Source organism: Aspergillus puulaauensis, chromosome 5 (assembly GCF_016861865.1).
Source record: "Aspergillus puulaauensis MK2 DNA, chromosome 5, nearly complete sequence".
NCBI lineage: Eukaryota > Fungi > Ascomycota > Eurotiomycetes > Eurotiales > Aspergillaceae > Aspergillus > Aspergillus puulaauensis.
Window position 1 is genome coordinate 1,872,307 of NC_054861.1, and position 21,117 is coordinate 1,893,423.

The window sequence follows — 21,117 nt, forward strand, 5'->3', positions numbered from 1 at the left end:
TATTCATACATCAACTCGACAGCTCGACATGCTCTGTCTGTAGATGACCAAGATTCCTATCCCAGAAAACACTGTTACTAACATCTGGACGGAGTATGAATCAGTGGCTGGTTATGCAGGGGATTAACTCTATACCTCCACCTGACCATCCTCTGGATACCGAATATGGAAAGACCCAGCCAGTGCAGGTGTCCTGTTGTGATGACGCTACTTATTATTCCGGACACCAGCACAGCTTCCAACTTCAGCCATTGTTCTGGGACCACCTCGGTAGACCAAAGTTAGACAGGGAAGCTGGTCTAAGAGATCGGCCTCCTCAGAGGTACATGGGTCTGCTTCTCGCTTCCGATTCCCGAATACTTACACAACTTCTCTGCCTAGTCGGCGTGTTTGCAAGAGATTAAAAATCTTTCTCACTGTGGAGGCCTGGACCTATCTGATATTAGAGGCGTGGGTCTATAATCCATATACCTACCCTCTTCAAAGTTTAAACATTTGTTCGTAATCCCATACGCTGAACAGCCGACTTGTTTGCTACTTCTACTTCTAGTGTCCTCTACCACCCCGATCCACAACCCCCCCACCGTGTCACCTAGGTCCAATTCACGCTCCTGCACTTCTGCAGAAAACATGGAATCTACGTCAAGGCCCGGGAAACGACTGTATATGACGACCATTTTGAACATTACCTCCTGGACCATGGTGTTTACTTCCCGTCTTCCACATATCCCGAAGATACTGCACTGCCTAAACCAGCAAACCTTTCAGAAATACAGAGTATATTGGAAAACCCTCTGCATACTTGAAGGCCATGAAAAACTTCATAGTTTCATGACAATGAAAATGCCTATACTATTTCCGGCAACCTATCGTGATGGAATGCTCGGGTTAACTAGTTATACGCGGCGCATCTTACAAAGGCCATCTTTAACAAACAGCACCCCGATCGCCATACTGACTAGTACGTATGTGATAACTGATAACAGAACTTGGGGAATGGCTGTTACACGGTTACCTTGACCCGCGGAATCCTTTCGCCTGGGTAGAGCCGCTCATCGGAATGCTAGAGACTTGGCCAAAGGAATAAGGAATGTCCTTATCAAGCAGGCGAATGACAGCCATGCAGCTGCTATTGGTGGTCCCGACGGGAAATAGCAAGTGCTGTCTACTTAAAGCGGGAGTAGGGGTGTAACTTAGATGATGATAGTGAGGGTAGTAGATCTCCCTGCACCGCGCTGCGGATGTCTGTCTTTTTGCCATCTGGATAAGAAATAAGAAGCAAAGTTCGTAGCCGCAAGGGATGATGGGGTGGCTTGGCCCCTGGGTTAGGTACATTCCATGGCCAGCCTGACAAGTTGAACAAGAATTTAAGCGAATGCATATATCAGGGTATTGATCTCTGGCCTCTGATTGGTCAGATCAGTAGGTACTCTGGCGGCCTTCGTCTCCTATACTGCCGCTTTCGACTTCTGCTTCATCAACACCATTCTCACCAGGGGTGCCTTCAGCACTTGCAGTACTGGTACTGCCATTTTTATTGCTTGCATTATTGGATCCCGGAGCTGTGGTAATGCCTCCCCCAGTTCCTGAACTCGTTGAAGGAACTTCAAATGCCCTTTGAAGCACAGGTTCTTCCCTAAGATCTCGAATTCCTGGTTCCTTGCTGATGAAACCTTGCTTATTCTCTAGGAATATCGGATTCGTGACTCGATAGATCCTTTGATCACTCTTTTCCATAACCATATAATGGTTCCTGCTCGATTCATATCCTATAAATACTCCTTCAACTGCTCTAGGTTCCATCTTGTCACTTGTCTTCTTATGGAACTATACTCTAGAGAAGAGAATTCGGAACTTTGACATATCTGGGGTGTGCCCATCCTGGCAGCCATCTTCAATAATCATGTTAGGAGCTTCTGCTAGAGCCGCAACCTCAAGACGAGTTGAAATTTGGACCAATAACCTCCGGCTATCTAATGCGATTGCGCCTCCTCAACAGCCAGCATCGCCAATCGCCGCGTCACCTCGCGCATCCCAGCGCTGCGCCAGACCTCAGTATCTGGACCGCTTATAGCAGGATCCCTCTGGCTCGTGTCGGGGTCAGCCATGTAAAAATAGACGCCCGCTTCGGTGACGAAGTTCGCTCTATCAAGCACAACCGCAAAGACGCGGTACGGATGCGCGAGCTGTCTCTGGGCGGTGTTGAGTGCGTCTGGGCGCAACTGCGGCGAGACGCGATGAGTCACGGGGGTTTCATTATTATTCGGGGGAAAGGTGTGGAGGGCACCAATGGGGAAGTCGTTGGTGGTTTCCTGGCCCAGGGCGTTACGGTGGGCGGGGAGGATAGCGGCCCAGTTGTTTGTTTCTGGGATATAGAATTTAAGGGTGAGCGTTTTCTGGGCTGGGAAGTGGGACACCAGTGCTGCGGTCAGGAGACGAGAAGTGCTTTCGAGGAGAGATATTGCCGCAGGGCCACGGAGATGGGAGAGAAAAGGCACGTATACGGGGTACTGTAGGTCAGGCTCAGCCCCGTCAGGGGTATTGGTGACAGTCACCCCGCCGGCATTCTGGGAAATAAGGAATGCTGGGTCAAGCGCAAAGCCCCCCGCTGTGAACTGCTGGTCCAACTGGTGACGGATATGTTGCTCCGGGGCCGGGGTTGAGTCGGGAGGTGCGCCCTCGTCTACATCCATGGCGTATTTGAGCGAGCCCCCAACAAAGCCACTGGCATTGCTGACGATGTCGGTCATTATTATCTGGCCCGTCCTAGTCTGGTCGCGGACGCGCTCTATAGACAGCTCAAATGCTTCCAGATAGAGCTCGTCACCAGGTCTACGGCGCTCCGAAAACACACGCTGGCCATCGTCAACGTGGCTGCGAGTGGTGGAGAAGGAGCGGTTGAAGAAGAGCAAGTCCGGGCCTTCACCAGTCTCTGCCAGCCGGTCCTCGTCGTTAGTATCGCCGAGACGATAGCTGTGGGACCGCAGGAGAATACAGCGGCCAGCAGGGGCTCGGTGGTAATGGCCATAGAACTGGGGGATCAGCAGCGGCGGGTCAGAAGCGCCCAACCGGTGTTGCTGCTTGCGATGGGCGATTTCACGGCGGTTGTGCTCAATGCAGGCAAAGGCATCCGGCGGGCAATACGAGTAGATTTCAAATAATGGCAGAACTTCTTCGGTATAAAAAGTCTGCAAAAGATACTGCCGCAGGACTTCATGGTCTGCATCCAGCGGGACAAGACTGTAGACCTGGATGGGGATGATGTGGTCGGGGTCCGGGAGGTTATCAGGCTCGACATATTGTTCCAGCACCACGGGATGTCCCAGATGGTCGGAGTAGTGGCGGACTTCCTGCCAGTCACTGGCGTCGCTGTCTTCGCTGTCGGACATTTTCACGCTCAAGTAGATGTTTGTGTTAGGAGATTGGAAGAAGTGAAACTGTGGAACTGAAATACGAGGGACGGAAGGGTACAGTAAATCAAGGCTGGAGGGGCAGGGTGGTTGCCAGGGCCATTCTTACATATTACATAACCACGCGAAGTGCAATGGTCAACGTCTAATCAGAGCACTCGAACTATACATACATGAACCATACTCTTTACAATATCCTGTTTCTATCACGGCAGTTCTAAGGTGGGTATTATCTGCCTGTGCCTGGTTCCTGGAATACCTATGACAAGGAATGAAAATGGTATTCTACGTCTGCAAACAACCTTGGTTATAAACAATCCAGAATATTATGTCCTCTACAACCCCAGCTGCCTCAGTTCATTGTCTCCCCACATGCCATACCTACTCTTCTGATTCGACGGGCTCAGCGGATCTCCAGGAAGCGGGCTGCCGGGGTTCTTCTGAGGGAACTTTAACTTGCTGACCGCGGCTGCTCCGCTCGTCATAGTCTGCCCTGCAAAGTCCGTAGCCGCCTGTGTGTTATATCCTTGCGCCTGGGACTTGGCCGATATATGCCAAGCGCTCTGCACCTGCTCAACCAGCGCCAAATGTCGGTCGATCCAGTAGCACCATAGCGTGCGCATTCCCCAGTGCTTGACACCTCGAGGTGCATCCGGCTTTCCAAGTGTCTTGCCTGCCGGTGGACTGCTGTGGTACTGTTCTGTGTATTGACGATCAAACTCATCGGAGATTAACTCGATGTCCTGACTGGGTTTCATCCACAGGTCCTGGAGAGTCTTTAGGTAGTCGAACGTGGTGGCAACCTAGCAGTCCAGTCAGACACATACGAGGATAAAAATTATAGCACGTAGGTCAGACAGGGAAACTTACCATCATCACCATATCCGCCGGGCCCTCTACGTCGCTTACGGTTTCAAGATCTGACTTCTTGCCTTCTGTAATGACCTCATTTACTCCGTTGGGCTTGTCGTGATACAGGACGAGCAAGTCTGTGTTGGCGTTGCTACCGAGCTTGTCCGCCGTATGTTTCACCCAGTTCTTCTTTGGGCCATTGTTGCGAGACCACTGTAAGCCACCCTTGCCCCCTATATGTTCTCAGAGTGTGGTCGAAATACGGCAATGAGAAGCACTTACCTCCAAATACTGCGGCGCACCATGTAGAATCTGGACGCGTCCACCCATCGGGGAAAGGAACCGTGACGCCAATGCTCGCGTATGTAAGTTCACTGGATCCTCCACACACCCACTCCAGAAAGTGGCTGACGAGGTGCACTTCAAAAACGTGCTCCGACCGGAAATTCTTCACGGGAAGTTCTGCGATTCCATTGACTTCGTACACACCGCTGCTGCTCTTGACCGTATTCTGCTTGACCGTCCTAGCAGAGCATCTTCTCTTGTCGTCGTCGTTCGGATCAGCCAACATAAACTCGGGGATATACCACTAAGCCCTAATCAGTATTCGCGTTCTTTTGAAATAGTCGTCAAATCAAATGGAACATACCTTGGTGATATTAGTTGAGCCATTGGTCCTCACATTACAACTGGGGTACCTTAGATACGTGAAGTAATTTCCGTTGTCTGCAAATGTCAGTTTCATCTTCCTCGGGCTAGAGTTAGCCGCGCGTCATCACTTGAGCAACGCTCATCATCCCCTAGTGGGTACAAAGGACATGAGCCACCGTCCCGGCGCTCGATGACGACGTCCGAGCGCTTGTCATCGCTGCTCTTTTTTTTACCATACATCAAGCAGATCACGCACTTGTTGTTCCCGCCGCCTTCACCGGGACATTCTAGGAAGCTCTCAGGAATTATGACCAGCGGCCCTAGGGTGAGAGTGTCTCGTTTATGATGAACATGGGGCATTGGCATTAAACTGCCACTCTGAGGCGATATATACTGGCTCAAGGCATTGGCGGCACCATCACTAATCTACCTCTTGAGGTCCTTGCTATCGCCGGGACATGCATCAGGCGTGAGCTGCTTCTGAGGGGCAGACGCAAGCGTGACACACTTACTACCACCCCAGCCAAATAGATCAGGAGCAGTAAGCCGCATGTAGATGTCGGACCCAGCATTAATCCCATAGGTAAAGGGGCAGCTGTTGTTGCTGTTAAGTGAATAGCTGGCCTCTGCGTGCCTGATAATATACCTATCTAGCATAAGGTCTACGGCGCACCAGTCTACCTTCTATCAGTCGTCGAATATAATTCTAAAGATTATAGTAGGCTTGAGATAAAGAGTAATTTCACTACTAGTACTAATAAAGATATTAAAAGAGGACTTGCCTATAATCTTTACTTTGCAGTCTGGTTTGTCTAGGATTTAGAAAGAATAATTATTGTTCTGAGGATATATTTACTAGATCTCCAAGGCTCCTAGCTAGGTTTCTTTATAATAACCAGACCATTTCCCCGCCGCAATGCCATGGCTCAATATACTTACCTTACTCTAATACATTAACAATGACCTCCCGCTTCTTGCCGCGGTTGTACACCCGGGCGCTGGGAATAGCCTCACTCACAGGCACCATAGCCCAGATATGTACAGAAAATACGAAATTAGCTCGCGAGACCAATTGTAATGCGTCATTAATAAATCTTCAGGGCAACATTGTGCGGTATCCATCAATTAATGACTCCTCTTCCGGTCGATCTTTACTCATACACGAGCGCCTGGCTGTAGTAGAGCGGGGAGGGTTATGGTGGCTATTGCAGTGGTGATTGCCTTGGTGGAATTATTGTAGGTGCATACATTTTTTATTCCAAGACTCTGCTAGTCACTTCTACTGCTTTAGTGCTGTAGTCCACCATCCACGCCCTCCTAGGGATGCAATCTGCAGCGAGTCCTCACCTTGTATTTCACAAATAATAAGCAACGGCCAACCTATGTAGTAGGTATATGTATACCAACTCCAATTAAAATTAAAACCACCCCGGCCAAAACAATCAAACGAGCAAAACATTGAAAGTCATTCATTATAGATCAACCGTTTGACAGCGCCCCTCCTCACATACTAGCAGATAATTCCTGGCGGGATTCCCCGTCTTCAGATCCTTGAATAGCTGGTTCCGCGTGCGCAGCCAGAAAGACTGGTTCCCGACAAAGTCACCCAAATGCGAGGGCCTGATATCCACCAGAGATGCCACGGTAGTCACCGACGTTGAAAGGGATAGACCCGCTTCTGCACGAATTTTCTTCACCAGTGCGTCCCGCCCCGAGGATGCTGGTGGGCCCCCTCCTCCTCCTTCCTGGGTTGACGGACCCGAGCTCGAAGTAGACGCTGTAGCGTTTGCGGTGCTGAACACCCCTGTAACATTCCTTGTCCCCGTTTCTAATCCCACAATCGCATCTAGGAGGCCGACGAAGAGGAACGGGTGCTGGAGGATTTCTACCGCGAAGGAATGGCAGGTCTGGCGGGCAAGAACACGGTATTTGTCGTCTTCGAGGATGCTGGAGAGGCGGAGGAGATTGCGTGCGATTACCCCGTTGACTGATGGAAGGGCAGACTCGGTACCGGTCTTCAGCCGGAGTAGAGTCCCCGGTGAACCTGGGGTTGGTGTCGACGGGGTGGTGTAGTAGCCTGCAGGGGTTGAGCCGGCAAGGGCAAGGAAGTTGTCATTGAGGTAGCCTGTAAAGGAAAAAGAAGCCATTAGTAACTATAGCAACTCATGGTGCCATTTTCGGGGAGGGGGAAGTACGCTGTAGTTGTTCGGCGAATTGTAGGTAGCTATCATCAAACGTCGCCTCATACATATCCAATAGTCCACCGGTCAAAAAGGCATAGTCTTCGGCAAAGCCCTGGGTCGTTCCTTTGCTGCCGTCGCGATAGATCCGCCAGAGTTGTCCCGTGGACTTTTCGAAGAGAGTATCCTTGATGAAGTTGATTGCCTTGGCTGCAGCCTCTCGGCATTGAGTCGCTTTTGAACCGTCGACCTCTTCAAACAACACGCTGCACTTGGCTAGGGCACCGATCGCTAATCCGTTCCACGCTACAATGATTTTGTCGTCGAGATCGGGCCGTACCCGGTTTTTATCCCGATATTCCCGCAGCTTTTGCCTGCTCGACTTGATGATTCGCACTACTTCATCCTCACCTAGGCCAAATTCTTTGGCCAGCTTACTTGGTGTAGCCTTGATCGAAAGGACATTTTGATTCATGAATTCGTCGTGAGGGTCATTTTCCGGTGCGATGTTTCCATCGGGGAGCACGCCCCAGTGGCGAGCGCAGACGCCAGCATCTCGCGGGCCCAAGACCTGAGTTAGCTCCTTGAGGGTCCAGACGTAGAAAGAACCCTCTCGCTTCTCTGTATCATTGGGGGTTGGTAGACTATCGGCATCCTCGGACGAGTGGAAGGCCCCTGTCGCAGACTGGACTGGAGCGGATGTAAGGTAGGTAATCAGATCGTACACCGCACCCAGCAGCTCTGGGCTGTGGGTGATCTTGAAGGCATCGACGTAGACATCTAGGAGTTGTGCCTGGTCATACAACATCTTTTCGAAGTGAGGTAGGCCCCAGTCCCCTGTTACGCTATACCGCGCAAATCCATGGCCGATGTGATCTCGAATACCCCCACGGGCCATACTGATGAGTGTATTAACAGCCATTGCTGTAGCATTCTCGCACTCTTCTTGTCCAACGACATCAGACACCGCGCTAGGGTAAATTCCAAGACGAAGGAGGAAACTCAGATTCGACGGAGTCGGGAACTTGGGTGCTCTCCCAAATCCTCCATTGGCCGTATCGTACCGAGATGCAAAGTGTTGATACGCCTCTTCCAGAAGCTCAACATCTAAATCCTCGTCGGCTTGGCGGTCACCCTGGTACGTGTGTGTTCCTTCTTCGGCAAATTCTTTCAGCTGTTTGGTAATCTCCTTCGCACTGTCGAGACAACGCTGCCGTTGAGTTTGCCAAACATCCCGCAGCTTCTCCAGAATCTCGATAAAGCTGACCGTGTCGGGGCCAAGCAACGAGGTCGAGCTCGGGCCGGGCCAGTAAGTGCCACCGAAAACGGGCTCCAAATCCGGGGTTAAGAAAACATTTAGCGGCCAACCCCCGGCCCCTGTGGTTGCTTGAACGTAATTCATGTATATATCGTCGACGTCAGGCCGTTCTTCTCGGTCAACCTTTATTGGAATAAATGACTCGTTGAGAATCGAAGCTACCTCTTGCGACATAAACGACTCTTTCTCCATAACATGACACCCTGCAAGACATTAGTAGCTATCTTTGGTCGTGATTGCAACAAAATAGCGGGGACGTACAATGGCATGCTGAATAGCCGATGCTGAGGAAGATTAGCCGGTTATGCCTCCGGGCGAGTTCCATGCTTTCCGCATCCCATAGCTGCCAGGCCACAGGATTGTGTCCATGTGCTCTAACCTATAGAACACGAGTCAGTACTAGGGTAAGTAAGGTGGAACTCAGGATATCACTCACATACGGGGATTTACTAGCCCCCAACCGGTTCACAAGCTTGGGCCCCGCGCCGGTCGCATTATCGTGGCCCTGGGTCTGTTGCGCCTGCATCTTGAACAGTCCGTTATTTCGCTGTAAATCGCTCTTGCATCTGAATACAATCCGCTGGAACCCGAAGGGAGGGGTTTGCAAGCAGAGAAGTCGACTGCCCGCACTGATGTTCAGGTACCAAGTCAACGACGCGCGGGGGAGCCGATGAGGCGGATGCGACAAGAAGTAGGAACTAGCAGAAAACGTGATGTGGAATCAGAGTCCTGAAAACTTCTCGGTGATTATGCGAGATACCGGGCACGATAGAGGCTCAAGGAGCTAAGAGGGTGATCGAGTGGCTTTCTCGCATGGACTCTGGCTCCCTCGGGTTGATCGTCGGCCGCCCGCACTCGAATCTTTGCGTCATGGTTGCATGGGGCGATCACGTGGCATGTCTGTTACTTCTACAGTTACAACAGTGAACACCGGGTCGGTGTTTCTACTAGTGAATACTCCTGGCTACGGCCAGCCTTCACTGCTTTCATGGTTTGGCTCTTTTTTCCTTTAGTCTTCTTCCAATAGCTCTGCTAGCTCTCGCTCCTCCTCTTCTGTTAGCATAGACTCTGGGTTTGCCGACTCTTCGTCAGTTGAAGGGTTGGTTGCCTGTGCTACGGCATTCCGTAGATCATCAGGCTTCAGAGACCACTGCCGGATGGTAGCATCGATACTAACGCTGACCAAAGTCAGCCCAATTAGGGCCAAGCCTGTGACCTCCTCGTAATGACCGGAAAACGTGTGGTATAGTTGCCCAGTCTAATGAAAGCATCAGCAAGCGCCTGGGTGAGGAAATTATAAGGAACTCACCGATCGATTCCATACGCGAACTTCTTCATCTCGACAAGCTGTAATAACCCATCCTCCACGCTCATCGACCACCACGTCACGCACATAATCGGGATGGTTGAGTGTGAGGTTCGGTTTCCAGCCGTCCTCCCTAACGAGACACTTTGCTGTTTTATCCGCTGAAGCTGTCCAGAGATCTCCATCCTGATCGAAGTAAAGCTTGTTGATGTTTGTGTCATGAGCCAAAAGTGCCTCCGTGCCAGTCAGGTCGTGGCTGCCTTTGGAGATATCAAAGTGACGGATTTCCCTGTCACTACCGGCGCTAAAAACAGTTTGCTCGGCACTGTCAGGGTCTAGGGTAAAGGGGTCAATTGCCAGGTCTTGGATTCCTTTTGTGTGGCCCTTGAACACATGCAGCTGTTGCCCGCTCGCAATGTCGAATACCAGTATTTGCGCATCGGCACCACCCGACAGGAGGAGATCCTGGCCCTTGAACCTCGTCGTCACAACGGCTCTCACGAAGTCGGTGTGACCTTCATACTGTAGCTTCTTTTGCTTTGAATTTATGTCCCAGCTCCAAACGCTCTTGTCCCAACATCCTGCGAACAGGATCCGGCCGTTTGGACTAAAGCAAAGGCTCGTGATGGGTGCAGTAGGTCCTTTGAAGATAGAGGCAGTTTCACCGGTCTATACATCAATGCGAGTTAAAAGTTAACAATGAATCTCATGCGACACCCAAACATACAGTATAGCAATTAACCGACATACCTCGAGATTTAGCTTCCTGATTGTCCCACCGCTTTGCGCCACATAAACAGAGCCATTATCGAAGGGGTCCGCTTCAATTGCAAGGATCTTGCTCTGCAGTCTGATTGGGGATCCGTCTGTGTTTTTTGACTTGGCGTCCTTTCGTTGTTGTTGATCAAGAGCAGAACTAAACTTGTCAGAGAGAGACTCAAAAAGATGCGGGGAGAACTAGGGGGGTTGTACGTACGTAGTCTGGAAGAAGTCGTCGCGATGGGTGGAAGCGGACATGATTAGTATAGAAGGAACGCAGTAAATGTATGTACAAGATTTATTATACAAAAGAAATGAATGTAAAAATCAACACAAGCAATGAGAATGCTTGTTCGGAGAATCGCTGATTCACAGCCTGGGTAACCACTGGAACTGCTGTTGGAGCTCCTGTGCCCGACCGTAGCGGAGAGCCCTTCTCGCACCACAAACTCTGCTTCCAGCTTCTTCCTCTCTCTTCCTCCACCTCCCCGTCTCCTCACCTCAGCTCCCTTTCTCCATCTCTCCAGCTTCTCTTCTCGACTTTATTATTTCCCCTCACTCCACCTCCTTCCCTCCACCCTCCTTCTTCTTCGCGCGTCAATCGCGCAATCCTCTACGCCAAAATGGATATGAACCATTTAATAGGGTCAGTGGCCTGAACCAAGGTATTTGCGGGTAGCTTGGAGTTAACACCTGGCAGTCAACGCTTTAACTTGATCTCAAAAAGTGATATTCGGTATGTTCCTCGATCTATATCTGCCATCCTACCTCTCGCGCCATATCTCCGAGTATTCGCCACCTAACCCTTTCTAGCTATGTCGGCACTTTACATGAGATCAACCCCGAAGCTTCCACGATCGCTCTGCAGAATGTCGTATCATTCGGAACCGAAGGCAGACGAGGCAACCCTGCCGAAGAATTACCTCCATCCAACAGTGTCTACGAATACATTGTCTTCCGCGGAAGTGATGTAAAAGATATCAGCGTTGCAGAGGATACGAAGGAGAATGCACAGCCCGAACCTCCTCAGATGCCAGATGACCCGGCAATCCTAGGGGTGAGTACAACCCGCCAAATTACCAGCCCATTCTCCATACCTTGTGTTGGCTGGTCGTATGATCAAATGATGAAATATTTCGGATGTAAACACAGACCTGTTCTGAATTGCGCAAAAACCATGTGGATATTTCCGTTGCCTTCCTTCTGAATAGATCATACGCCAAAAACCATGATGTTACCTACGTTTATGTGACAAGGGGCTCAAACAGTTAGCTAATCTTGTCAAATAGAGCGCGCCTCGTCCAGGTCCAGCCCCTCCAGCCCCCGGTTCAGGCCCTCAAGGCGTCCCTCCCCAGCCGCAACAACCACCCCAGCAACCGCTTCAACAACCCCCTCAAGGACCTCAAGGACCCCCTCAAGGACCCCAAGGACCCCAAGGACCTCAAGGGCATCCACCCCCACCTCCTCCAGGCTACCCTCAACAGCCGCAATTCCAAAACTTTTACTCTCCATATGGGCCACGGTATCCCCCCTTCCCGCCTGGCCCTGGCTACCCGCCGATGCCGTATGGAGCTCCTCCTGGCTGGTACCCTCCACCCGGTCAAGGCTTCCCCCCTGGCCCAGGAGGTCCAGGACAGTTTCCTCCCCAGGTGCCAATTGGTCCTCCAGGCCAGCACCAAACTCCACCTGCTCAGCGGGCCACTCCAACTGGACCCAAAGCAACTTCCGAGCTGCCCGTTGGTGATCGCCCCATGAGCAAGCCACCTGTCCAGGAGATTATCCCTCCAGCTACCGCACCGGCTCAAAGCGCACCCACTCCACCCGTTGAGTCCAAGCCTTCCGTAGCGGAAGCTGTGAAGGCAACAACTGCATCTCTTGCGGAGAGAGCCCCTCCGACTGGGCCCCGGGGAGGACGTGCGCCACCTGCCATTCCGATCACTCCTGCGAGACCGGCAGCCAACGCGCCTCTAGCTCCCGCCGGTGCGAATAATGTGAGCCAAGGCACTGCTCAAGCCGCTATCACTGAGGCAAATCGTGCGGCTACGGCTGCTGTCGCCGCTGCTATGGCCAAGCTACCTCAACCGAATGGACAAAAGAAGCCTCAGCAAGCAGAAGCTTCCGTGGAAGGTGTCACCAGACAGCTAGGTGAAATGAAACCTTATGACGGCAACCGTGCTCCTCGTGGGGGCCAGCATTCTCGCGGCCGTGGCGGTCACCGAGGCCAGCACCAACAAGCGCAGGGCAATAAGAAGATGGACGTTCCCAAGACCGACTATGACTTTGCAACTGCCAATGCCAAGTTCAACAAGCAAGATTTGGTCAAGGAGGCCATTGCCTCTGGTTCTCCTGTCCAGGAGGTTGAATCTCCTTCGCAGTCGATTAGCACTGCCGAACTCGCGCCAACCACTCAAACAGCGAACGTCTACAACAGGACGACATCATTCTTCGACAACATCTCGAGTGAGTCCCGTGATCGTGAAGACACTACCGGTGCTCGACCTGTTGGCCGGGAATGGCGCGGTGAGGAGGAAAAGCGGAACATTGAGACCTTCGGCCAGGGCAGTGTTGACGGATACCGGAGCAGCCACCGGGGCCGTGGCAGAGGCCGTGGTTATGGTCGCGGCAGGGGTGGTTACGGTCGTGGCTATGGTGGCCGAGGCCGCGGAGGCCGCAACATGTCGCAGTCGACCGGCGTCCCAACTGCGAACTAGTTGGTCCCATTTTGTTGTTATACCATTAGCTTGGAAACTGTTTGATGGCGCATTTAGCGGTGGACATGATATTTTCCTACAATCTTCTCTCTCTTTCCGACTCGGAAGTGATGACTCCTTCCTGAGTGAGGTCTACGGTTTCTGATATTTTCCGGCGTCAGGTGGTAGCATTCCCCGAAGAACTCGACCTGGACTTGACAAGCTTGTCAAGACTGGCAGACTTTGTTTGGATTTGCATTGATTTTCGAACGGGTGGTTGGGCTTTGCGCTGGCTGGCTTTGGTTTCGCATGGTGTCCGTATGCGGCGTTTGTCTTCTTTGCATGGATTATTGGTCATGGGCTTTCGCTGCACCACTCAGACGTTTGGACAATAGTACTATACCTGTACTTTGTTGTGTTCTGCGCGGCTGGATCCAGGACGACGTCCTAGAACAGCGACGGTGCTTTTGTATCATACCTAGTGGACGAAGACAGTTCTTCAAGAAAAAAATACATAAAACGAGGTCGACCGTCAAGTCAGCTTCGATAATAACAGCCCACACGCCTTTACATTACTCAGTAGACACTACAATCATGTAACTCGGGACAGTACTTTACTAAAGCATTACCTAGGCCGGCAAGTGGCTAACCCCTCATCTGAACCCCAGAGCTTCTCCTCATCTCTCCACGCTTTGTCTCCGCGCTCTTCCTCGGTCGAGGCTCCCAATCCCCCGGCTATCAAAGTCGAACTCCAAAGCTTGAAATGCACCATGGTTCCTCCTCCGTCAATCCCCTCTTCCTTATACGCCTCCTCTTGGTACCACACACCTCCATCTAACTCCACCAGCTTCTACAAGATAACCCACACAATCCAGAATGAGCCCAACTGAACGCCTCAGCAATGTCTTTGATGCCCTCACCGGACGCGGGGCAACTCAGAGCCCTAATGAGCTTCCCTGGAACCCCGATGCCTCCCGGTTTCCCTCGCGTAAGGAGCTGCCCAAGATCCCCGGGGCTCCGGACCAGGCGGCCTGGGTATGGGGGAAGAATGACCAGGTACTTCCTTGACTGTCTTCTCGCCTTTGTCATGGCTGGATTATCATTATAAGACCTAACAGGCATATGCTTCAGATTGGCCGGTTGAACCTTCTCACCCCGGCGAGAGTGAAGGCTGCAGCTGCGGAGATCAAGACTGGTGAGATGGTTCGATTGGAGTATGTCCTTCTCTTTACCTCCTGGGCTCCGGCTGAAGTTGATGGGTATATATGTTAACGGGTGAACAAGTCTCCCTGCCGATGTGCCCAAGACCCCAGCTTTCAGTCGAGAGGTCTTTGAGCATAAAATCAAGCCGCTGGGTAGCGGCGTCGGGTACGATGATGTATATCATATGAATACCCAAAGTGGAACGCAATGGGATGGATTTCGACATGTAAGTCTCCATCTAAACGATTTTACGTGCAGAACAACAATTGACAAGACCACCAACAGTTCGCCCACCTGGGCTCCAAATGCTTCTACAACGGGGTTCGTTCGTCTCGGCTTGCCCCGTCCACCATAACCATAACCACAAACACAATAATACTAGAAACAAACAACACAGGAAAGAAATCTGACTTTATAAACAGGCTACATCCGAAGACATCGAAGGCCCCAACCCCACAACCCGCTGCAGCATCCACCACTGGTCAAACCACTGCATCGCCTCCCGCGCAGTCCTGCTAGACTACAAAGCCTACGCCGAGTCACATAACAAAGACTACGACCCATACACCAGCCACGCAATCTCGCACGCCGAGCTAGCCGCCTGCGCCGCAGCGCAAGGCCTCGACATCCGCCCCGAAAGCGCCGGCGGGGCCATCCGACCAGGCGACATCCTCCTCGTGCGCTCGGGGTTCGTGCAGCGCTACCACTCGCTCGCGCCGGACGAGCGCACCGCTGCTGCACTGCGCAGCCACGGCGACATTGCGTTTGCGGGTCTGAAGCAGGAAGAGGAGGTGCTGGACTGGTTGCATGATTGCTATTTTGCTGCAGTGGCTGGGGATAGTCCGACGTTTGAGTGCTGGCCTGTTACGGCTACGGAGGGGGGTAGGGGCGCGATCGGGTTTATGCACCAGAATATTTTGGCGCTTTGGGGGATACCGCTTGGGGAGATGTGGGATTTGGAGAAGCTGGCGGAGACTTGTAGGCGTTTGGGGAGGTGGACTTTCTTTGTGACGAGTGCGCCGGCGAATGTTGTTGGTGAGTTTTCTTTTTCCTTCCCTTTCCCTTTCTTGTTCTGTTGCTTGTCTCTCCTTGCTAGGACTGGGCTGATCAGTATGTTGTTTAGGTGGTGTGAGTTCTCATCCGAATGCAACAGCTATCTTCTAGTTTATAATGTCGACATCAGTGTCGCTCAAGTGCTCATGTTGAGGGAGAAAGCAGTGCAATGCAAATGCATCAAAACCCTTCTTCAATAATCGCAATTCATAATTCATTCATGTACATTCGTGATTTGACATCTCTCATCGTATCGTCCCATCGAATCCTGTTCAGTTACTTCCAGTTCAATAGTCCAATCCTAGTCTCAAAAACCAAACCAGAATCAGAAACACCCTTCCAACCATCCAGCGATACTCCAAACAAATAAACAGGAAAGAACAAAAACAAGATGCAAAACGCAAAACGCAAAATGCAAGCAGTAATTAGAAAATATCCTCAGGCCACTGGAACCCTCCATCGATGACACCGTTCTCTTTCTGTGAGCGTCTCTTCCCCATCTCCTTGGCCAGGCGGCGATCAACCTTTGCCGCAGTCGCAGCTAGATCCTTGGGCAGCGGAGGAACGGGTGGGATGTACTCGTACTGCGCCTTTCTCCTGCTAGATGTCCGAGTTGGAGTTACTATGTTTTGTTGCTGGCCATGACCCGCGGGCTTGCTAGGGCTACCGCTGTCACCTGCATCACCATCGTCGTTTTCCTGTTCAGCATCGTAGTTTTCCTTGTCTTCATCATGGCCAGGAGAAACAGTAGAGCGCAGATCCCCACGTCCGCGTTTCATTCTGAGCACCGGTGTCGCGGAACGGTTGCGCGTCAGGGATCGGAGCGGTCGGCTTGTGGGTGTGCGCTCTTCGGCTGGGGAGCTACGGCTGTTCTCAAGCCCCGGGCTGCGTCTTTGGTTCTGTTTGCGTTCGACTGAGCCAGGGCTATCGCCACGGGCGGTTTTGGGGAGTTTGGGCTTGCGCAGTGGTGTTTTGGATACTGCCACGGGTGTTGGTGCCGGGGTTGGAGTTGGTTCTGTCGCGGTCACCAGTTGATTCGGGGGTTCGTTTTCTCCCCCCTGCTCATGGCCCTGTGTGTTGTCTGGAGGTCGCTGTTGTTGCTGAGTGGATAGGTCTGGGCCCTTTCTTGATTCAGGGCCCGGGGACTTGCGTTTGCGGGACGATGCGCTGTTCGCAGAGCTAGGGCGGGTTTCAGTAGGGGACTTGTGCCACGGTTTGGGGGACAAGAGCCGTGCCTTGTTCACACGAATTTGAGACTGGGCCAGATCTTCAGAATCTTGAGCCTCAAGGGTGCCGTTTGGGTGTGGGCTCAAGGGTGTGGTAGGTTCAGGATCATGCAGGAGTCTTTCCGATGGGAGTGAAGGCAATGCCCCTGGGACGAATTTGCGCTGATACGGCCTCTCCTCATTCACAGTGGTGGGCATCAACTGCTCTGCCTCACCAGAAATCTCTCGCAGCTCCCGCCGCGCCCGATCAAGCTTGTCCTCAAGATTACTGACTCGCTTCATGAGCTTAGCGTGCCGCTGTATATCCTTGCGAGACCTCTGGTGCCGGACTTCCTGGCCATCTGATTTCTTAATCGCCAGCGACGATTTGGCCTTTCGTAGATCAGGGAACATTGGCAGTAACGAACTCCCACTCCAAGAGTCACGGTTACCCGAAGCTTGTTCAGAGCTCTGTCGTGAATTTTGAACACCACCAGTGGCACTTCCACTGGCATCCGCACTACCATACTCCATCTTCTCCCGAATAGACTTCCAGGTCTCCTCAGGGATACCCGCACTCCCCGCCCCAGAACCAAGACTCTGCATGTAGCTCCGCTTCGCAGTCCCCTGATACCCCGCTCGCTTAAGCTCCTCATACGCCAACTCTGCCTGTTTAAGCCGATCATTCGTGGCCTCCTGCGGCCTATCTTGAACCTGCGAGCCCTTCCAGATACCAGAAACACTTCCCCATCCACCAAACGGGTTAAACGCAGAGGCAACCGCCTTCCCGAAGCGGAAAATCCCAGAATGTCTATTCGCAGCGCGAGCAGCGGGCTCATTACCGCGAGCTTGCCCCTCCATATCTCGGAAGAAGATACTAGGTGGCTTCTCACTCACTGTGTCGTTCATGTGGCCCTCGACGAACCGCGACCGGCGCCCAGTGGGACGTGCATACCTCGGCGAGCCGTGGGTTGAACTCGCATGGCGTTCATAGTAGCGACCAAAGGGCCAGCGCTGGCGCGAACTCGCCTGTTCCTTGCGGGCGGTCGGTGCCGAAACATTTTCCACAGACTGGTGCGGCCAGTCGTTCGATCGGCGTCGTTTGACGGAGTGTGAAGAGGGAGAGCCAGAGCCATTCACATTAATAGCGGAAGCAGAAGCGGCTGCTGGGATACCGGTGTGTTCTGGGAGTGGAGACTCCGGTTCGTCTTTTTCGTCTGCGTAGCCAAAATTCTCTTCCGCATCGTCGAATTGGCCCGAGATCTCGGAGAACAGATCAGATTCGTCATTGCTGTGGTAGGCGTCCCAGCCGTGTTTTCGGGACGAATAGCTGCTGTAGTTGCGGGTGGAGTTGTGGCCCGAAGCGGCTGCTGACTCGAGGGTGTGCTGGAGCTGGTGGTCTGGCTCTATATCGGAGGAGTAAATGTCGATACTTCGATCAGGAGCTGCAGCTCGAGCCGCGGAAGCAGAAGGCATCTGCATAGAATCGTTTGTTTGTCAGTTCTTGCATTCTGAAGCGCGCAAGGGAGGGGAGATTCTCACCTCCGCACCGATCTTGATGCTCTTCTCACTCTTGCTTCTCTCTTTTTATTCTTTTTTCTTCTCGTCTTTAGAATAAGAGTCGAGGAAGCAAAGAGGAGGATGTTGCAATAAAGTCTCCTTCGACGCAGGTGTTTGAGCGTGGGCGAGGAGGGGTTTTGTTGTGAGTGACGAGTTGTTTGTTGTTTTGGTTGTCGCGCCAAGCAACAGAACTGAGCTTGAGTGCAGATACAAAGAAACAGGGACCAGGGTTAATATAAGGAACAAAAAGAATAAACTCAAATTCTAATAGTCGATTCTCGAGATACGTGAATTATTTGTTCCTTGTTAGGCTGAATAGTCTTCTCGCGTCCGGAATGCAGGATGTTGACTTGCTCCCAGGAACGGGCATTCTACGGCTCATATCTAGAAGATCCTAATAAGAACCATAGAATGAAGGATACAGTTCGACTATGTCCTATTCGTAGATCATGATTGCAAAATAGACTTTAAGTCTCAATTGATGTGGTTCCCACGGTTTGCGCACATCTATTCAAATGTAGATAAAAAAAAGTATAGAAAAACAAGACCGCTCAAAACAGGTCATTCGAATCATAGAAAAATCCAAGTAGTCGGAACACCTAGCAACAATCCGTCATTCTAATCAGATGGATGGCAGAGTTCTGGGGAATATAGGGAAAACAAAGCAAATAAAATATAAAAAAAAAAAAAAAAAGACGGACAGAATCATATACAGCGGTCGAAAGATGAAAATAAGTATAAAAATAAGCCTGTAACCATGGTAAAAGAAATCGGAAGTGTAAAAAAAAATTTAAGTGGTCTTGTTGCCAATCCCAAAATATTAACTGTCAATGGGCGACATTTTCGCCTATACGCCATTCCGTTCAGAGGCCCACCAGTGGTATAATGAATAAACGCCGATTTGTTTTGCTTAATGCATAGCAGGAGAAATCTTCGAAACCATGCGCCCATTGGCCCGCTTATAGGCCATCTGGTCGGAACCGCCCAAGAGCGAAGAAACTCTGTCGTGTGAAGGACGACGCTGCATCCCACCAGGATAGGCTTCACTATCAGGCCGCATGCCATTGTAAAGTGGTCGTTCGTCATGCCCGAAGGTCTCCTCGTGCGTCCGTTTCGACAATGTCTGGTTCGTTTCCCAAAGGCCCTTGACGGGTCCATAGTCATTTCCTGGACTAGACCCAATACTGCTCGCTGGCTGAGATGAAGCTGGTGGAAGCTCTGGGAGTGTTTGAATGGGAGGTAGAGATGTGACCATGTTGGAAGGAGTTTGGGATCGAGGAATTCCAGGGGCTTCGAGAGAATGGTGGCCTTCGCCAGGTTGCATATTGAAAGTGTTTGGAAGACGTAGTGGAGGCAAGGATGCGGTTGGTGGTTTCGGGTAACCTTGCGGGCGCTCTGCTTGAATACGCGAATGCGGGTACGGGTAAGAGTGCTCATACTCCGTGCTTGTTGATGGGTTTCTTCCGTGGGATATCGACGGCCGAGGAGAATATATGTTTGTCGGGGTAGCGGCTGGCTGAGGAACATGAGACAGCGGGGGAGCTGGGTACTGAGTCTGTGTCGAACCAAATGACAAGTGAGATTGATACGATGGAGTGTGTAGTGGCGGATGAGCAGCAGCAGGAGCCGGTGCATGGGCAGAAGCAGGCGAAGGTGTAGAAGAAGGGATGGCGACTGGGCCAGGAGCCGTGATCGAAGGCGGAATAGGCGTAGAGGAGGGCGCAGGAGTAGAGGGCATTGGGCGCTGGTAAGCCTGAGGGTTTGGAGGTCCATACTCGGCTCCTGACGGGCGGCGCTGGGACGGATAACCATATGCATGGTCAACAGTGCTGATACTTGTCGAGCGAGGGCGTTCTGAGGGGGCGTTGGCGTAAGTGTCTGGTGTAACGTATCGGTCGGCACGTCGACTGTTGTACATCCTCTCCTCATCATAGTCGTAGTCATCTGTCCTCTTGTCTCCACGGCGTCTCATACGCACATCCCGTCGAATACGGACACGGCAGCCTTGCTCTGCAATGACGCGGCTGAGGTTGGTGCTGGTGGTCAATCCGGGGAACTTCTTCGCGCTATAGACCGTAAATGGGACCGAGACCACCTCCAATCGGAAGTCCAAAAACTGTTGTGGTGCTGACAACTTGCCCGGAACTGGTGGAGGCATAGCTTGTGTCCCTTCAGTGGCGTCCTTCGCATCCTTGGTTTGCTCAAACAGGTGGAAGCTCAGGCGGTAAACGCCCTCATGTCGCACCGAAAGGTCGGGGAAAATAAAGTATCCAGCTTGAGATGGTCGGTCCAAATATGCCACACCAGCTACCGGGACACCAGTGAGAACTGGGCAGCTCGGGGTTGGCGCAAGTCTGCCTTGGGCCATGGGGCGAGCGGTTTCTAGAGTTGCGAAGAGGAAGAAATTGGCGTTGTAAGCGAATGTGATATCGGTTTTGTGGGTATCATCATGGGGTTCCGACTCGAAGATACGCATTTCGACAACCGGGGGAGGATCAACAGGGCGGCGGTCCGCAGACGCTGTTCAAGCTCATCATATCAGTACCATGTTCATGTTCGATCAAAAGTTGGTAAGGTTCTGCGTACACTTAGCACCCGCACCGCAAGCTCTCGCACGCTCGGGTTGTTGCATAACGTTCAATCTGTACGTTATCTTCTTTCCCTCTCGAGTGATCCGGCTGACGGAGTGCTCCGTCTCATTGATCGGAGCTGGTGGTGGAGCTCTCGCAGCCATTTTGACGTGTGATATGGATCAATTCTAGGACACCGAGGACAATTAGGATTGAGGAGGTTGGGAGCCAGGAGAATTGCAACTCACGGGAACGACTTGTATATACTTGGAGTTCAGCGACTTTGGCTGACTGGATTGAACCTGTGTTCCTTCCTGGCCAGCTCAACGAAGGCGAGGGACGGCAGTCAAGGCAAGCACC

General features: G+C 51.9%; 9 protein-coding genes across 9 annotated transcripts; 2 read left to right on the top strand and 7 right to left on the bottom strand.

Moving 5' to 3' along the window:
* Positions 1 to 1,419: 1,419 nt before the first annotated feature.
* On the bottom strand, positions 1,420 to 1,803 carry APUU_50721A (uncharacterized protein; the record flags this gene model as incomplete). Its single annotated transcript, XM_041705749.1, has 1 exon — positions 1,420 to 1,803. The coding sequence occupies one exon, from the start codon at positions 1,801 to 1,803 to the stop codon at positions 1,420 to 1,422; it is 384 nt and encodes a 127-aa protein (XP_041558204.1).
* Positions 1,804 to 1,973: 170 nt separating this feature from the next.
* APUU_50722A (uncharacterized protein) lies at positions 1,974 to 3,389 on the bottom strand (the record flags this gene model as incomplete). Its single annotated transcript, XM_041705750.1, has 1 exon — positions 1,974 to 3,389. The coding sequence occupies one exon, from the start codon at positions 3,387 to 3,389 to the stop codon at positions 1,974 to 1,976; it is 1,416 nt and encodes a 471-aa protein (XP_041558205.1).
* Positions 3,390 to 3,745: 356 nt separating this feature from the next.
* Positions 3,746 to 5,007, bottom strand: APUU_50723A (uncharacterized protein; the record flags this gene model as incomplete). The annotated part of the gene is made up of 4 exons (XM_041705752.1): positions 3,746 to 4,213; positions 4,281 to 4,495; positions 4,545 to 4,851; positions 4,912 to 5,007. The coding sequence occupies 4 exons, from the start codon at positions 5,005 to 5,007 to the stop codon at positions 3,746 to 3,748; spliced, it is 1,086 nt and encodes a 361-aa protein (XP_041558206.1).
* A 1,378-nt stretch (positions 5,008 to 6,385) lies between these two features.
* On the bottom strand, positions 6,386 to 8,937 carry APUU_50724A (thioredoxin domain-containing protein; the record flags this gene model as incomplete). The annotated part of the gene is made up of 4 exons (XM_041705753.1): positions 6,386 to 7,038; positions 7,109 to 8,614; positions 8,673 to 8,790; positions 8,848 to 8,937. 4 exons carry the CDS (start codon positions 8,935 to 8,937, stop codon positions 6,386 to 6,388), a joined length of 2,367 nt encoding a protein of 788 aa, XP_041558207.1.
* Positions 8,938 to 9,420: 483 nt separating this feature from the next.
* Positions 9,421 to 10,734, bottom strand: APUU_50725A (WD40 repeat domain-containing protein; the record flags this gene model as incomplete). The annotated part of the gene is made up of 4 exons (XM_041705754.1): positions 9,421 to 9,669; positions 9,721 to 10,386; positions 10,468 to 10,633; positions 10,694 to 10,734. The coding sequence occupies 4 exons, from the start codon at positions 10,732 to 10,734 to the stop codon at positions 9,421 to 9,423; spliced, it is 1,122 nt and encodes a 373-aa protein (XP_041558208.1).
* A 365-nt stretch (positions 10,735 to 11,099) lies between these two features.
* Positions 11,100 to 13,187, top strand: APUU_50726S (putative G2/M phase checkpoint control protein Sum2; the record flags this gene model as incomplete). The annotated part of the gene is made up of 4 exons (XM_041705755.1): positions 11,100 to 11,122; positions 11,177 to 11,212; positions 11,290 to 11,533; positions 11,766 to 13,187. 4 exons carry the CDS (start codon positions 11,100 to 11,102, stop codon positions 13,185 to 13,187), a joined length of 1,725 nt encoding a protein of 574 aa, XP_041558209.1.
* An 855-nt stretch (positions 13,188 to 14,042) lies between these two features.
* On the top strand, positions 14,043 to 15,533 carry APUU_50727S (uncharacterized protein; the record flags this gene model as incomplete). The annotated part of the gene is made up of 6 exons (XM_041705756.1): positions 14,043 to 14,222; positions 14,298 to 14,380; positions 14,451 to 14,595; positions 14,655 to 14,690; positions 14,792 to 15,404; positions 15,493 to 15,533. 6 exons carry the CDS (start codon positions 14,043 to 14,045, stop codon positions 15,531 to 15,533), a joined length of 1,098 nt encoding a protein of 365 aa, XP_041558210.1.
* A 314-nt stretch (positions 15,534 to 15,847) lies between these two features.
* On the bottom strand, positions 15,848 to 18,103 carry APUU_50728A (putative nuclear RNA binding protein; the record flags this gene model as incomplete). The annotated part of the gene is made up of 1 exon (XM_041705757.1): positions 15,848 to 18,103. One exon carries the CDS (start codon positions 18,101 to 18,103, stop codon positions 15,848 to 15,850), a length of 2,256 nt encoding a protein of 751 aa, XP_041558211.1.
* A 994-nt stretch (positions 18,104 to 19,097) lies between these two features.
* On the bottom strand, positions 19,098 to 20,921 carry veA (sexual development activator VeA; the record flags this gene model as incomplete). Its single annotated transcript, XM_041705758.1, has 2 exons — positions 19,098 to 20,707; positions 20,774 to 20,921. 2 exons carry the CDS (start codon positions 20,919 to 20,921, stop codon positions 19,098 to 19,100), a joined length of 1,758 nt encoding a protein of 585 aa, XP_041558212.1.
* Positions 20,922 to 21,117: the final 196 nt, after the last annotated feature.